Source organism: Panicum hallii, chromosome 1 (assembly GCF_002211085.1).
Source record: "Panicum hallii strain FIL2 chromosome 1, PHallii_v3.1, whole genome shotgun sequence".
NCBI classification, from domain to species: Eukaryota; Viridiplantae; Streptophyta; class Magnoliopsida; order Poales; family Poaceae; genus Panicum; species Panicum hallii.
Window position 1 is genome coordinate 2,223,747 of NC_038042.1, and position 14,245 is coordinate 2,237,991.

A 14,245-nucleotide genomic window follows, 5' to 3' on the forward strand; every position below is an offset into this window, starting at 1 on the left:
AGGCGCATCTCGCATCTGTGACTAATGCGAGACGCGCCTAAACTAGAGCGCGTCTCTCATTTGGCTCCCAGGGAAGCCTGTGTGAAGCCAAGGCGAGACGCGCCGTAAGTAAGGCGCGTCTTGCATTTTGGTAATCTGAGACGCGTGTGAGGCGCGTCTCAGATTACTTTTTAATCTGCGACGCGGTAACGGGGGACGCGACCCCTGCGCGTCTAGCATTTTGCCTAGGGCGCGTCTCAGATTAGAGCTTCTGGCGTAGTTTAACCAATCTGAATTTTTTGCTTTGACCTGCCTGCCCCAGAAAGACATTTAATGTAAACTCCACCGATGAGAGCTTTGCAAGGATAAAGTATTTAATTGCTCCTTCCATCCAAACTTTAATTCATGTCACAAAATTGTACTACATTTATTTCGGATCTGTGCCTGAAATAAATGTGGATAGTGAAGCACGCAAGGAACATGAAGTTTTTCTACAGCATACAAGGGGACGCTACTATTTACCAAGGATCCGTATACAGAAGGAACGGTGTAGAAGAGGATTTCAACATTCAAAATAAAATAACGCTGTAACAATATAACAGCACGAGTATAGACCCCACAACACCTAGCAAATTGATAGGTATAATAATTTCTTTTCAAGAGAACACGGGAGAGCTGTGTATCTTTGTATTAGGACGTAATAAAGGTCTGTTATAACACTTGCCCAGGATTACAAGTTCTCACTGATGCTTTGCTGAGAAACTGAACAACCAGAGAAAGGTACAGAGGAGAGCTAATTATGTTCTACATAAGCCGTATCTTTGCAAGTGTTTCAAGAGAGATAAGAAACTCAACCAGATAGGTATAACAATATTCATGCATATCAAGCTAGCTTTACAGTCTCACATTATGCATGTGATACACTGATACATGGAAGCAGCTTTACTTCTTATTAATGAATGCTGGACAATCTGTCCAGGTCTTTCAAAAAAAAAACAGTTTTACAGCCTCACATCTGGTCTAGTTCATATGATCATAGCTCACATGGACCCATTACTCTTGTTTGCACGAAGACAGCGATGATATTCCCCAAGAGCCCAAATGGGGAATATGTTGCGGTAGTTTGGGTAATTGAAGAAAAGGGAGCAGTTGAAGCATCCGACATGTTCCTGCCATCAAAATGCAAGCACAGTCAAAAAACCAGATGGACCTTGGATAATCAAAGACCAACACACCACGTTAATAATACAGAACCATGACAGTTCACACTTCAGAACTACAAGAATGCCTGTGAAATTATGCATAGATTACATAGCCAAATAGATTATTTCAAAAGTCGTCACCATCATAAAAAAAGCATGTCAAATTTATGAGGTTACTAATTAGACACAATAATATCTGGAACATCACCTCATACTGTTTTGAGCACGCTAACTGAATTGCAGTTGTGTGATTACGGCCCAATGTATAGGCTGGGGTGAATTTTTTTTGGGGTAGCATGTGCAATTGTGTGATTACTGCAAGATTTATAGGTATGATATTTTTTTGGAGCATGTAAACTGAAAATATATCAAATTGTTACACATTCTAGTCTGTAGTCACCCATTTATATCATTTGATCACATATTTGTACGTGAGAAAAATGGGTGTTTCATTCCCATAATAATTAATATGCAATATGAATGGTGTTCCTGTAGTGGTCCTCAACACTATATTCCATTAAAATTTTGTCCAAACTAACAGGAGCATAACAAGCTCGCTTGTTCATAGAAGCCGCCATTATGAACACAAGTGGAAACCTACTTGTTGGGGAAACTCTCCTGTCTCCAACTGCATATTGATCAATTCTTTTGCAGCATGATGCAGTGGTGTTGGATCTCGTTCAAACTGGTATTCAAACAAAGTTATGTGACTAGATTGATAAAATGCATATTATTGTCAAAATTTAAATCAAGTACTAGCAAATTGTACCTGTTCAGCATAAATTAAAGCCAGCATCGCCCAAGCTGTATTTACTGCATGAGCGTGGCTACCTTCGATGTTCACATAAACCTATTTAATATTACAAGGAAAAAGAAAAAAAGAAAATTTTAAAAGACAAAAATCAAACTCTTTGATAGTCTATAAATATAAGTTTGCCAGTGCATTAAATAGTGTGCCCTACCCCAACTAGCTTGAGGCTCTGTTCTTGCTGCATTAAGTAGTGGAACTGGAGCAATTTTATTGCGAAAGAAACAGCGTAAGATTGGCTTCTAAGAATATTCAGATTCTATGAGTCAATAAATCCAATGAATGACTAAATGATTCAAATCCATTCGAACTATTCAGATTCACCATGGAGTATCATATGTGTTGATCGATTTGTTAGTAGCATGTTAAATAAGAATACAATGAAAAAAATTGTATCCTTATCAGTATTCACCAGCGAGACAAACCAGAGCTAGAGGGATCTAGAGAACACGAATGAGAAGTACCTTAGTTTCATTAGATACATGGCTTTCTCCCCATCCACCAGTACTGAGCTGCTTTGACAATAAAAATTGGCAAGCTTTCCTGATGGAAGAGCTGTTCTCATATGTTCTTCCAGAAGCCACTAAACCTTTAATCGAAAAGAAGGCCCCATAGGTAAAACATACACCCCAAGTGCCTAACCTGCCAAACAGCTATGTGTGTTATCAATTCTTGAAGTAAAATTTATATGAGTAAGGTAAGTCAGCAAATGACGCATTAAAACAAACCATGATCCATCTTCCTTTTGTCTGCTCTCAATAAATATTGCTGCCTTTCTGATAGATTCATTGATCTCTTCTGTACGATAACTAGGGTATAACTCTTTGAACAGTATCAGAGCTTGAATCACAGAGGAAGTGCATTCTGGGTAACTGCCAATGTAGTGAGAAAATTGCTTCAGCTAAACTGGAAAATTCGTTATGAGGCTTTTTGCTAACAATACGTCATTTGCATCACTTACGGATAATCGACGACTATATTGGGAAAACTCTCACAAGGATTTAGAATCTAGTTAATTAACAGAAATATGTCAATACAGTGGAGTGGAAACAGTAAAATGTAAATAAAAAGGTAAGATAACTGAATAAAAGTACCGATCTTCCTAAGGGAAAATAACAAGAGCTTGTAAAAACTTACCTCTATCCAAGAAGAAGTTCTTTTGCACTCGTATGTAGAAAAGGTACCATCTTTGTTCTGCATCATAATGATTAGACATTAAAAGATGATCTTCACAGCTTAGAACAGCAACTCAGATAAAATTTTAAGGGTTATAAAAACCATAACATAGTTAATAAATTTCAAATTTATTTGACTGACTGCTAAAAGGTGAAAAAAAATCATAAACAAGCAGGAAGGCAAGAAAAATTGTGCAGATTCTAAGGAAAGATGTCATATTCATATACTTTAGTTCCCTAACAGAATTATTCAGGGGCATGAACGAATGCATTAATTGGAACATCATTTCAGATGATTCCGTTTAAGAGGATTCATACCACAAAAGATAAAAGGCAATCGGCAGCATCATGCAACCTTTCTTTTTCTATCGGATCACCAATATGGTTGCTTGCAATATTTGACAGCAAAAGTACAGCCTGTAAATAAAGTTAAATAAGTTCCTTTGTATAGTGAAAATGAGAAGGTATGGAAAAAATTAACAGACGAAGGCATGGAAATTAACAGAATGCTGAGTATTTTATACGATTGCTGTTTACACACTTTGCATTCACTAATTTAGATTAGGTTATGTGGTACCCAGCAACCTATACGATCACTAGTTTTACTTGTCCACATTAAGGCAAAATAAAAGGTGAACAAGAATCTAACAACCTTAAGAGCTTCTCCTGTAGTGTCAGACACAGCCCATCCGTTGTCTGCAGATGAAAGAGTCCATGATCCCTTTGATCTATGGCGATGCCAATAACTTTGGTCACCAGGATGATTCCTCATAACCTGTGAATATACAAATACATGTCATGTTACATAATACAATTGTTAATTTAGAACATGGATGATTTGAGGATAAAGAAAGAAACCTGCGAATGTTTCATGAACTCATAGGCTCTCTGCATAGTTGGAATATACTCGTTGACAAGATCTGTAGCACAAAATGCTTGAATTATGAATGCTGTCTCCCAGCTCTGACAGCCATCATATACCTATCGCGATAATTCAATCGTGCACTTATTAATCATGTTGGTATGACGATGCTAGCAAGCACTAGAAGTGCATGAAACAGGGAAAACTTATACCTGTGCCTTCATGCCATCTTCTGAAAGCCACAAGAAATCAGGTATCCTTGCAAGGTGACGCTTGAATGCACTTGAATTTGGATTTTCTACCCAGCAGCAGACCATGTTTAGAGCCTAAATAGAAAAGTAAAGATATTAGCAGGCACCAAGCACCAGTCCAAGATACACAAGATAGTTAACAAGAACCATTATAACAGAGTATAAACTAGATCATAAAGCAAAAGGATCATTAATAAGAATACCACAACAGAATGGTAGTACAGCTTAGGTAAATTGTCAGGAACCAACTTTTACTGTTGTTTACCTTGTTCACAGAGCATATGCAAACATACTGAGTGCTCTCATCTTCATAATGTATATGCTCCATGAGGTTGTCCAGGGCTCTGTCTCTCAGCTTGTTGACAGGCCAACTGCTCAACACTGGTTCCACACACCTGTAGAGTGCGGTCCAAACAGCATTCTGCAAGTCTGTACGTGGACAAAGGAGATCCTCCTGAATTGACAGGGAAAAAAAGGCTTAAGGAAAAAGATCTTCATATCAGTTTGAACATTGCTGTGAGTAGAGCAACCTAAAGTTATCTTACAATTTTACTTTGTGATAGTTTGCATGAACATAAACAAATTATATTGCTGGTTTCTGTTGGAGTATATTGAGCCCATGTGTACAGAGGCCCATAGAGGCCCATGTATATAACTACTATACCCTGTTTAGGGTTTGCAATGGGAAAATTACTGTTCATCATGGTATCTTTAGCCTAGGTTTGCTCTCTCTCCTCTCTCCACCCTCCAGCCCGCCGCCGCCGCCAGCCACCATGGCGGGCCGCCGGCCCCTCCTCCTCCTCCCCTCTCCTCCTTCCCTCCCCTCTCCTCTTCCTCTCCCTCCTCTGCTCCCGCTCGCGCCAATCTGGGCGCCTGGGTCGCCGCCGCCTGGCCGCCGCCGCCCAGCTTTCCCGCCGCTGTGATGGTCCTCGAGGGGGCGCTGGCCGCGGGCGCCGCAGCTCCTCTGCTCCAAGCGCCGCAGGGGCCGCCGCCGGCGCAGGGGCCACGGCAGCAGCCACCTGCCACCCTGGGCCCCCTGCAGCCCGACGCCACCGCTGCCGCAGCAGCTGCTGGCGCGGGCGCCGGGGCTGCGGGGCCCCAGCAGCGCGCCGCCGTCGATCCGGCCGCCCTGCGGGCCGCAGCGCAGCTGCTACAGGCCGCGGGCGTCGATCCGGCCGCCCTGCAGGCCGCAGTGCAGCTGCTGCCGGCCGCGGGCGCCGATCCAGCCGCCGCTGTTGTGGCCCACCGCGCCGCTGTCGCTGCAAGCAAGCAGCCCGTCGTCGATGCAGCGCCCGAGGATGCGCCGCTCTCCGCCGCCGCCTTCCGAGGGCAGCAGGCCGACGCCGCTCTCGCCGCGGCCCTCCTCGCTGCCAAGTCGGAGGCTTCGGCGGCCCAGGAGCAGGTTCGTGTGGCAGCCCTCGCCTGGGAACGCGAGCGCGCCATTGCCGACGCCCTCGCTCTCCGGGTCGCCGAGGCGAAGCGCTACCTCCGCATCTCCTCCGGCCAGCCCGTCGACCCTGAGCACGGCGCCTCCTCCTCCTTCCAGGCCCCGCCCGCTGGATCTGGAGCCCGGTACGACCCGACCGACCCCATGGTCGCCCAGCTCCACCTCCAAGCAGCCGGCGTCCAGAACATCAGGGCCCTGGTCTCCGTCCTCCTCGACCTTCTCGGAGTTTTGATCCAGCCTCAACGTAGCCGGTAGCTAATTGTGGCTGCGGGGGGGTATTTGCCCTTTGTACTCTATTTGTACTCTCTTCTTGTTGCCCAGTCTTGAACACCGTTGCGCCAGTAGTTCAGACTGCGGGGGGGTGTTGGAGTATATTGAGCCCATGTGTATAGAGGCCCATGTATATAACTACTATACCCTGTTTAGGGTTTGCAATGGGAAAATTACTGTTCATCAGTTTCATTGTTTAGATAGAAGCTTGGAACTATTAATTATGTGCACATGTGTGGAGGGAGAGGAGGGGACAGGTGTTTGCATGTTAGGGCTGCTTGCCATCCACACTCTAGCAGTCTAGTATGTTGCAGCACAGAGCCCACATCTGTCTGGGAATGAGCCCTTTTAACCTGACAGTCTATCCAAGAATCACAGCCTAGTCATAAATCAGAATCAGCCCATCAAATAGATCCTGCCCCCACATTACACAAACTATCCAGGCGATTTTCCCAGTCAATTAATCTTTACTTTGTTTACCACAGAAAGTGATGTATCAAAGGGAATTTCAAGGATTTATCAATCTGTAACTAGGTGCTTCAGAATTTTGTGAAAAATCTATCACATGAACTTCACTGAGTGGCAAATCGTCATTTTCAATCATTGAAGACATGTATGCAGATAGTGAACAGATGGAACTGCAAAACTGGAAGAAATTTGACAAACCTTTGCACAGGCGTTACGGGCCTTGCTCCAGTCAATATTTACATACCAAGTGCTATAAATCTCCTCTCTTAGTGCCAGTATAGTTGGTGTAATTGGTCCAACAAATTTCTTGCCGTAAAGATAAGCCATTGGCAGATACACCATACGGGTTAAACACCAGAACTTCCCTAAAAGAACAGAGCTTAAGCTATGTGTCCAATGTGTTGTACCCTGGAGGTTGGAATTGTATCATTACAAAGGAATACCTGGATGAAATGGCAGAAACTTGGGAGCCAACCATAGTTCAGGGAAAATTGGATTATTTCCAGACCAATCATACACTCCAAGTATCTTCACTTAATCCATAAAATAGCTTGGGTCAGTTATAGTGATACCAGGGAATTAACGACTACAGGTAACATGGTCCCCCCACCCCCCACCCACCAACCAAGGTTTATAAAATGTAACACAAATAATCACATATACACTCTGGTGCATACCGAAAGCCATATCTTTCCCCATTGGGGCACTAAAGTTGCACCACCATGGGATAAAATCCAAGCACGCCCTTTAGCCAATGCACTGTTCTCATCATTTGGTTCCTCACCGAGAAGCCTCAAGGTGATGTAGTTTGAGCATGTTCCAAACATGCTGCTTGAGCCCAAGATAAGTGTGCCCCATCCACCATCTTCATTCTACATATTATTCGTTTTGGACAACAGAAGAAGTTGACTTAGTTGGGACCTTATCCAAACTGTGCATAAAAGCGTAAGTCTCGGTCTAAACTTGTATATATGAGACCTAAAAGCATCGGCAAATAATATAAGGTTGATTGGACAATATCTTAATCAATTTAGCTAAAGTAAGATCAAAATGCTACTAGGCTTATGACATGGGTTGACCTGGATCCCCAGCCATCCAAAGAAGTCAGTCTAAGAGAATAATGACATGCCTGATGATTGTAGATGTAGCGGCATATCTCTCGCCGATGTTCCAGTGACACGACAACGTTCAATGAATTAGTGACGTGCAAAGCAAATATCTGCAAGTGAATGCTTACATATGTTTTATCCTTGTCAATTGGTAACAAACAGCACTCAATTACACAAGAAGGGAAAGTAAAAAAAAATACACATAAGTGTGTTCTGTCTAGAAAAGGCGCACCAAGCTGGGCATTATGAACATGATCCCGCTGAAATCACCGGGCCAGTGCCCATCACTGGCTTGCAGTGAAGAGAACTCATCTAGAGCTCGCCTCAAGGAGTTCAGTGCAATTTCTTCAGTGACTGGCTCATCCTTCTGAAGTTTGATGCGTGGAAGATTCCGTCGTTGGTGGCTGCTTTGCTTTGCACACTGCAAGAATCAAAGTTGCGAATTGCCAGACATAGGTTAGCTACCAGAAATATGAGTAAGAACACATCAAACAATGGGAGAGCAGAAATCGACGAGAACGAGCTGCCCGCCACGGAGAGAGACCTTGCGACGACTTGCGCTCTAACGGCTTCCCTGGCGACCGCTCTCGCCGCAAAGGCAGCCCCCCACCCGCGCTGCTTCCCACGCGCCCCCCGCGGCTCACGGTCCAGACCTTCTCCACCCCTCCCCGCGGTGGGCCCTCCCGCCGGCGATTCATTCCTCCGCCGCCGCGAGACTGGTCGACGCCTAAAAGGCTAAAACCGCCGCGCTGTATCCTGACCCGCTAGACTGCTGGGCCCGGCCCAGTAGGCTGGCCTCCTTGTTGGAAAAAAATCTTTACTAACGGATCGGCCCATGGACCAAATTGATGAGGTTCCAGCCTTATTGCCCACAAATTTCATTTGGGCTGGCCAATGGTGGGCTGCCTCCCCGTTCTCCTTTGCACGCCAGATTCCCTTTTTTTTTTTACTCACGAGTCTAAAGTCTTCCGGCGAATCAAAGTTTCAGCTCATGAATCCAAATGTTCTTGACGCAGATTGACATTTTTCGCATGATTTTGATTGTTTACGCCTGATTTTTTTTTCTGTGCTATATTTTTTTGCGGGTATTTTCTGTGCTATGCATGAGAGCGCACAAAAAAAAAATTGAAACCCAAGAGGCCTAGGGCGAACAAAAACATCTCCCAAGTAGTTTAGTTTAGGTCTCCTCACACTACCGGATTCAAGCCCTTTGCCGAGTGTCTGGAAAACTCGGCAAAGCTCCGATTACACTCGGCAAAGGCTTTGCCGGGCACTCGGCAGCGATTTCGTCGGCAAAGACGTCTTTGCCGAGTGATTTTTGTCGGGCACTCTACAAAAGCTTTGCCGAGTGCAAAAAAACACTCGGCAAAATGTAAATCGGAAAAATCCAAAAAAAGGAACAGGAAAAAAATTTATTGGGGGAGGTATGCACAGCCAGTCAGTGACCCATCTAATGGGTTACACATTTTTTTAGTAATTTTTCATAAGTTGTTGATGATAGGTTTCTAACTCACGACCTCCTGCACATAAACAACTCCCTCTACCACTGCACCATTGGACCACGTGTGTCAACATTACGTTTTTATTCTCCACATATTATAATTAACCGAGTGTAAATTATTTGTTTGAGATAGTAAATAAATTCAAATGAAAAAGTTGTTAACTACAAAGTGGCATAACTTTTCGAGATCAACAACTTTTATTTTGATAGTTTCTTCATCCAAGATCGTTTACAAAATTTAAAAACTTCAAATGTATTTTAATATGACACAATGATTTCAAATCAAAAAGTTGTCAACTACAAATTTTCATAACTTTTTGAGATCTACAACTTTAATTTTGATGGTTTTTCCATTCGAGGTCATTTGCAAAATTCAAATTTTAAATTTTCTATATTCAGATGTAGTTTTTGTTGACAAGATGATTTCAAATTAAAATGTTGCCAACTGTAAAATCTTATAACTTCTTAAGATCTACAAAGTTTATTTTGGTTGTTTTGTCATTTTTTATCTGACATGATAATTCTAATATTGTTCACAAATCTTATATATGTCTCTTGTAGTTTCATAAACTACGAGAGAGATATATATGTTTTGTGAACAAATTTATATTTATTTTGTTAAATGAAAAAATGTCCAAAACAAGAATTGTGCATCTTGATGAGTTATACAACTTTATAGTTGAAAATATTTGTATTTGAATTAAATTACTACTTCAAAATATGATTTGAAAATTATCTTTACCTAGTGTTTAAAAAAATACTCAGCAAAGGGACTCTTTGCCGAGTGTCGAAAAAAGGCACTCGGCAAAGAGCTTCTTTGCCGAGTGTCTAAAAAAGACACTCGGCAAAGACGCTCTTTGCCGGGTGACCGAAAAAACACTCGGCAAAACACTTGACATTCGGCAAAAATCTTTTTTCCGGTAGCGTCGATGATTGACGGGAAGCAAGCCCCATACATACTGCCTACTCACAGTCCACGGTTGACTCCATATGCATGTGGCCGTTTGGATCTCCCAAACTAATTTTTTATTCCATCACATCAGATGTAATTAAAAATATTAAATATATATTAATTATATAAATAGAGACTAATTCGCAAGACGAATCCATTAGGACTAATTAGTTTATGGTTTGATAATATTGAGCTACAGTAAATATGTGTTAATATTTTATAAATTAGTCGTCATTTATACAATTAGTTTTATAGTTAGCTCATATTTAATTAGCATCAAATATCCGATGTGATCCGGAGCTTTCTTCCTGGTTCAAACAGCCCTTTACCATAGCGTACTTGTACATGACTTTGAGATACGTACCTGCATGCGCATGAGGAGGTCGGCGGACTCTTTCCTCTGGAAGCGGTGGTCGGCGAACTCCCGGCGCAGCCTCTCCACCTCGGCGCGCTCCTCCGGCGTGCCGGCGTCGGGGTCGAACTCCCACACCGCCCGCCCCAGGAAGCCGTTGGTCGACCGCAGCCACGGGCCGCCGCCCTCCGCCACCTTCAGCCTCCACATGCTGCACAGTTACACTGCACGTGCATCATCTCAAACCGACCATAGGTAGCAGCAAAGTGAAACCATAAGCGTACAGCATGGACGGCGATCGAGAACGCTTTCGGAACACATCGATCTCGATCGTAAAGACTCTAATTACCGGTATATTTTCGGGGAAAAATAAAATGGCAGCTTTACTCGAATCTATTTCAAATGCGACGCCGCCGGGTACTGCATGCGGTATAGAAAAAAAGAATGAAAGAAAGAAAAGGGAGCAGTGAGTAAACTTCAAATGCGATCGATCGAGCACCTCGTGAACGAGCAATGCTAGCGAGAAGCAGCAGCGCCGGTACTGTAGTAGGCGTGTGGCTAGGCTAGCGAGGAGGAGGAGGATTATATTTAAAGAGGCAATGCGAGCACCCTAGCGTTGCCTCCTCATCTCGAAAGAGGTCAGCTAGTTAGAATGGTTGTTATTAGTTGGTTGTTAGCTGGCGCACGCAGTTATCTATCTCGCTGCTAGCTGCTGTCTCTTACAATACGCACAACACGAACATCGGTTCTACGCAGTCAAGAAGCCAGCCGTTAGTTGTTGTTCAGTCTCTCGACCCATCGTCCACACCCAGCCATGGATCTGAGGTCAGATCGAAGAAGACTAGTAGTACTAGCTAGCTAGCGGTGGTCAGGCGAACCAGGACCTGCAGCTAGCTAGCTGAAGTGGAGCGTACGTGGTACGGCCGGTCGGGAAGTGGTGGAAGCCGACGAGCCCCGCCCGTGATCTTCCACGCCGTCGTCAACAAGAACGACCTCACCAGTAGTCACCACGCGGCACTTAAAAATGGTTACTATAATTGGGAAATTGAAGAGTTGGGGTAATAATGGTCAAGCATGGTGGTGACTTGGTGTCAAGTTCATCATCATATGCCTCAGAATCCAAAAGGTGCAACCGATCAATCTGAATGGTGGTAGTTGTCGACATTTATTGACCATGCATGGTGGTTGGGATCATGGATCATGGTGATGATCTGCACGGATTGGCACGTTCACCACACATTTATTGACCATGCATGGTGGTGGTTGGCGACATTCTTCCAAGCCTGAAAATGTCATGTTTACAGCTCCTCTGACCATGCATGATTGGTTCAAATCCAGATGCATGGAACAAACTTGCTAAGCCGCATTGCCACTTTAATTATTTGCAAGCATTATTTATCTTTTTTCAAAAAGAAAAAATCTTTATGCATGTGTAAGAGCAACTCCAGCAATAACCACTAAATAAGACCCTCCAAATGTTAAATATGATATACCTCTATTTTTTAGAGGCTTTCAAATTTGCTTCAACTCCAGTAATAACTTTCAATTCTAGAGGGCTCCCGACCCCTAGAGGGTGGAGAAGACCCCCCTAGGAATAGAGGGTGGAGAAGAGAATTCGGAGACTTCCCTAGAACAGAGGGCCTAGTAGAGAGTCTGCTGGAGTGCATCTTTTTTATTTAACCCTCTAAACTTGGAACCTATTTAGAGGGTCTGTTGGAGTTGCTCTAACCCAGCCATTTTTGTTGGACTTTATGCAAGCTTGAGTTGAAAAAAATATCGTTTGAAAAAAGAGTTGAAAAAAATAAACCTCTAAGCTAAAAAAATATCGTTTGAAAAAAGAGTTGAAAAAAATAAACCTCTAAGCTAATAAAGCTTCACAAAACATAACTGAACCTCAAATTGATCTAGCTTAGCGACCGAGAGACATTTTCTCTTGCATTACCACATGAGTCTGTTGGAGTAATGAGCTTGGCCCATTCATTCTAAAGCATTAAAAGAATTTAAAGCCCACTATTAATGCTAGAGAATCAATGCTTAATTCCGTACCGGGAATTGAGGAGGATCTCAACCGACTTAAAAGGTGGACTTCGTGTACACCACTTGTGAAGCCGGTAAGAGGAGGACGGTGAACCACACGCGCGCGCGCTCGCTCGCCTCGCCGAGCCGTGGCCCGGTGCGGTGCGCGTGCGCGGCCGGAGAAGGACGTTTTGCAGTAAAGAGCATTAAAACAGAGGGTTAATGTCGACACTAATGACCGGACATTAAAGGCTCTTTACGACGTCCAGGTTCGTTGAACCTGAGGCACAATAACTGCCGCTCATCAAAGCCATTCATGACGTCCAGGTTCGTTGAACCTGAGGCACCTCACTCCTTCTTAGGAGACCTCTCCCTTCTCCCTCAGCTGCTTTCTGCCATTCCCAACGCTAGCACTGCGTGCACAGCTCTAGCGAGAGCAGGGCCTCCGGAATCTTTGCTCGCTGAAGGACTTGCACGGGGCGCGGGCAATTAGGTTTTTGGGGAGCGTCTTGACGCGACTGCTCGCTCCCTGAACGACTACTTTGTCTACTTCCTGACGTGTCCGTTCGTGCGAACGACTACTTCGTCTACTTCCCGGCGTGACCGTTCGTGGGACTGCACTGCATCGACATAGTTCGGCTACTTCAAGCAAGGCCAGTCGAATAGCATGTCTATTCCAGCTGGTAACGGTGCAACCGGTGCCCCCAGCACTGGTCCCGCCTTAGGGTACATACTAAACCTATTCTGGTTTAATTCTTTGTTCATGCTTATTAGTGAGAATAACATGAACACATGCACATATCTCCTACACACATTATCATTCATCTATATCATGAAATTGCTAGTAATATTTGGAATTAAAATATACCGAAAATTGCCAAATTATCTAACAGAGTCGTTATAGAAATAAATGGCAAAAAAAATTCTTATATTAGAGGGGAGAGCATGTACAAAGAAATTGTCATGAAGCGACAGCACTAAATGCTACTGCATATATACACCCTCCTATATACGAGCTGTCTATTGTATTATTTGGCCGTCGATTTCTAACACATAAGGTAGCAAGAGTACACTTCTGCATTGACATTTTTATTAATTGGTGCCGACATTAATTCCGTAGCGGTGGTTGATCATTTCTCTATCAAAAATAGATAGAGGAAATCTCAAAAAAAAAGATAGAGGAGAGGCACTAGGGGGCGTGGTCATATCAACAAGGCGCTGGATGTTGCACAGTCGATCATCATTAATATTTAGGACGTTAATCTTCTTTTTGTCAAGCTAGAAATAACAACTGCCATCAATCATCCGATGTGTACACTGCACCTGCCGTAATCCTTTTCCATTGAACTTATCTTCTTCCCTATAGTTAGCGTTCGTCACAATTATTGTCATTACACGTACGCCATACTCCCTCGGCAAAGCAAACGCTGTTAAATCTTAAAAAATTTACTGCCCTAAAAAATCGAACCCAAGATATAAGACCCTACCAAGCTCTTATAACCCATTAGAACCTATTAGGCCGTAGGCCGTTTCACTAATGTTCATCACAAATGGCAGCCTATATATATCGGCTTCGATTCAGATTTTAGGGGTTGTTTGGTTTCTGGCCTACGGCGCCACACCGGCCGCCGCACCTTAGGCACGGTGCGGCGCCGTAGGCCAGAAAGCAAACACACCTTTAACGTGCTGAGAATGGGCTACGCCTATTGGGCCGGCTAATATCTCCAGGCTTCAATTTCGATCTGAAATGTGGTCAGGATGGGCTAGGCTATCAGTCTTAGAAGAAAATTTACCTTCCCGTCAAAAAAAAAATCTAGCTTTCCGTGGGCAATGTTGAAACACTCGGAATAAGA

The 14,245-nt window shown here is 43.7% G+C and overlaps 1 protein-coding gene across 9 annotated transcripts; it reads right to left on the reverse strand.

The window, feature by feature from the left end:
- Window positions 1–781: 781 nt before the first annotated feature.
- Window positions 782–10,938, reverse strand: LOC112885223 (achilleol B synthase-like). 9 transcript variants are annotated; one of them, XM_025950880.1, is made up of 19 exons: window positions 10,876–10,890; window positions 10,389–10,796; window positions 7,804–7,992; window positions 7,592–7,681; window positions 7,140–7,334; window positions 6,906–6,990; window positions 6,661–6,827; window positions 4,543–4,731; window positions 4,239–4,352; window positions 4,023–4,145; window positions 3,817–3,939; window positions 3,483–3,581; window positions 3,127–3,183; window positions 2,951–2,997; window positions 2,718–2,861; window positions 2,454–2,631; window positions 1,951–2,031; window positions 1,783–1,866; window positions 782–1,148 (listed from the first exon to the last, which is right to left on the reverse strand). In XM_025950880.1, exons 2-19 carry the CDS (start codon window positions 10,584–10,586, stop codon window positions 1,020–1,022), a joined length of 2,292 nt encoding a protein of 763 aa, XP_025806665.1. In that variant the 5' UTR covers window positions 10,587–10,796; window positions 10,876–10,890; the 3' UTR covers window positions 782–1,019. The 9 variants fall into 9 exon arrangements, 7 of the variants coding, with proteins under 7 accessions (XP_025806665.1, XP_025806659.1, XP_025806700.1 ...); XM_025950874.1 differs by having other exon boundaries at window positions 10,389–10,936; XM_025950915.1 differs by lacking the exons at window positions 10,389–10,796; window positions 10,876–10,890 and adding an exon at window positions 8,116–8,613.
- Window positions 10,939–14,245: the final 3,307 nt, after the last annotated feature.

Excerpts from the sequence above, each read along its gene's own strand:
- LOC112885223 (XM_025950874.1), bottom strand. The coding sequence starts at position 10,586 with ATGTGGAGGCTGAAGGTGGCGGAGGGCGGCGGCCCGTGGCTGCGGTCG. Across the intron at positions 7,682-7,803 it reads TGTTCATAATGCCCAGCTTG|ATATTTGCTTTGCACGTCAC; the intron begins GTGCGCCTTTTC and ends ATTCACTTGCAG. Across the intron at positions 4,732-6,660 it reads CCCGTAACGCCTGTGCAAAG|GAGGATCTCCTTTGTCCACG; the intron begins GTTTGTCAAATT and ends CTGTCAATTCAG.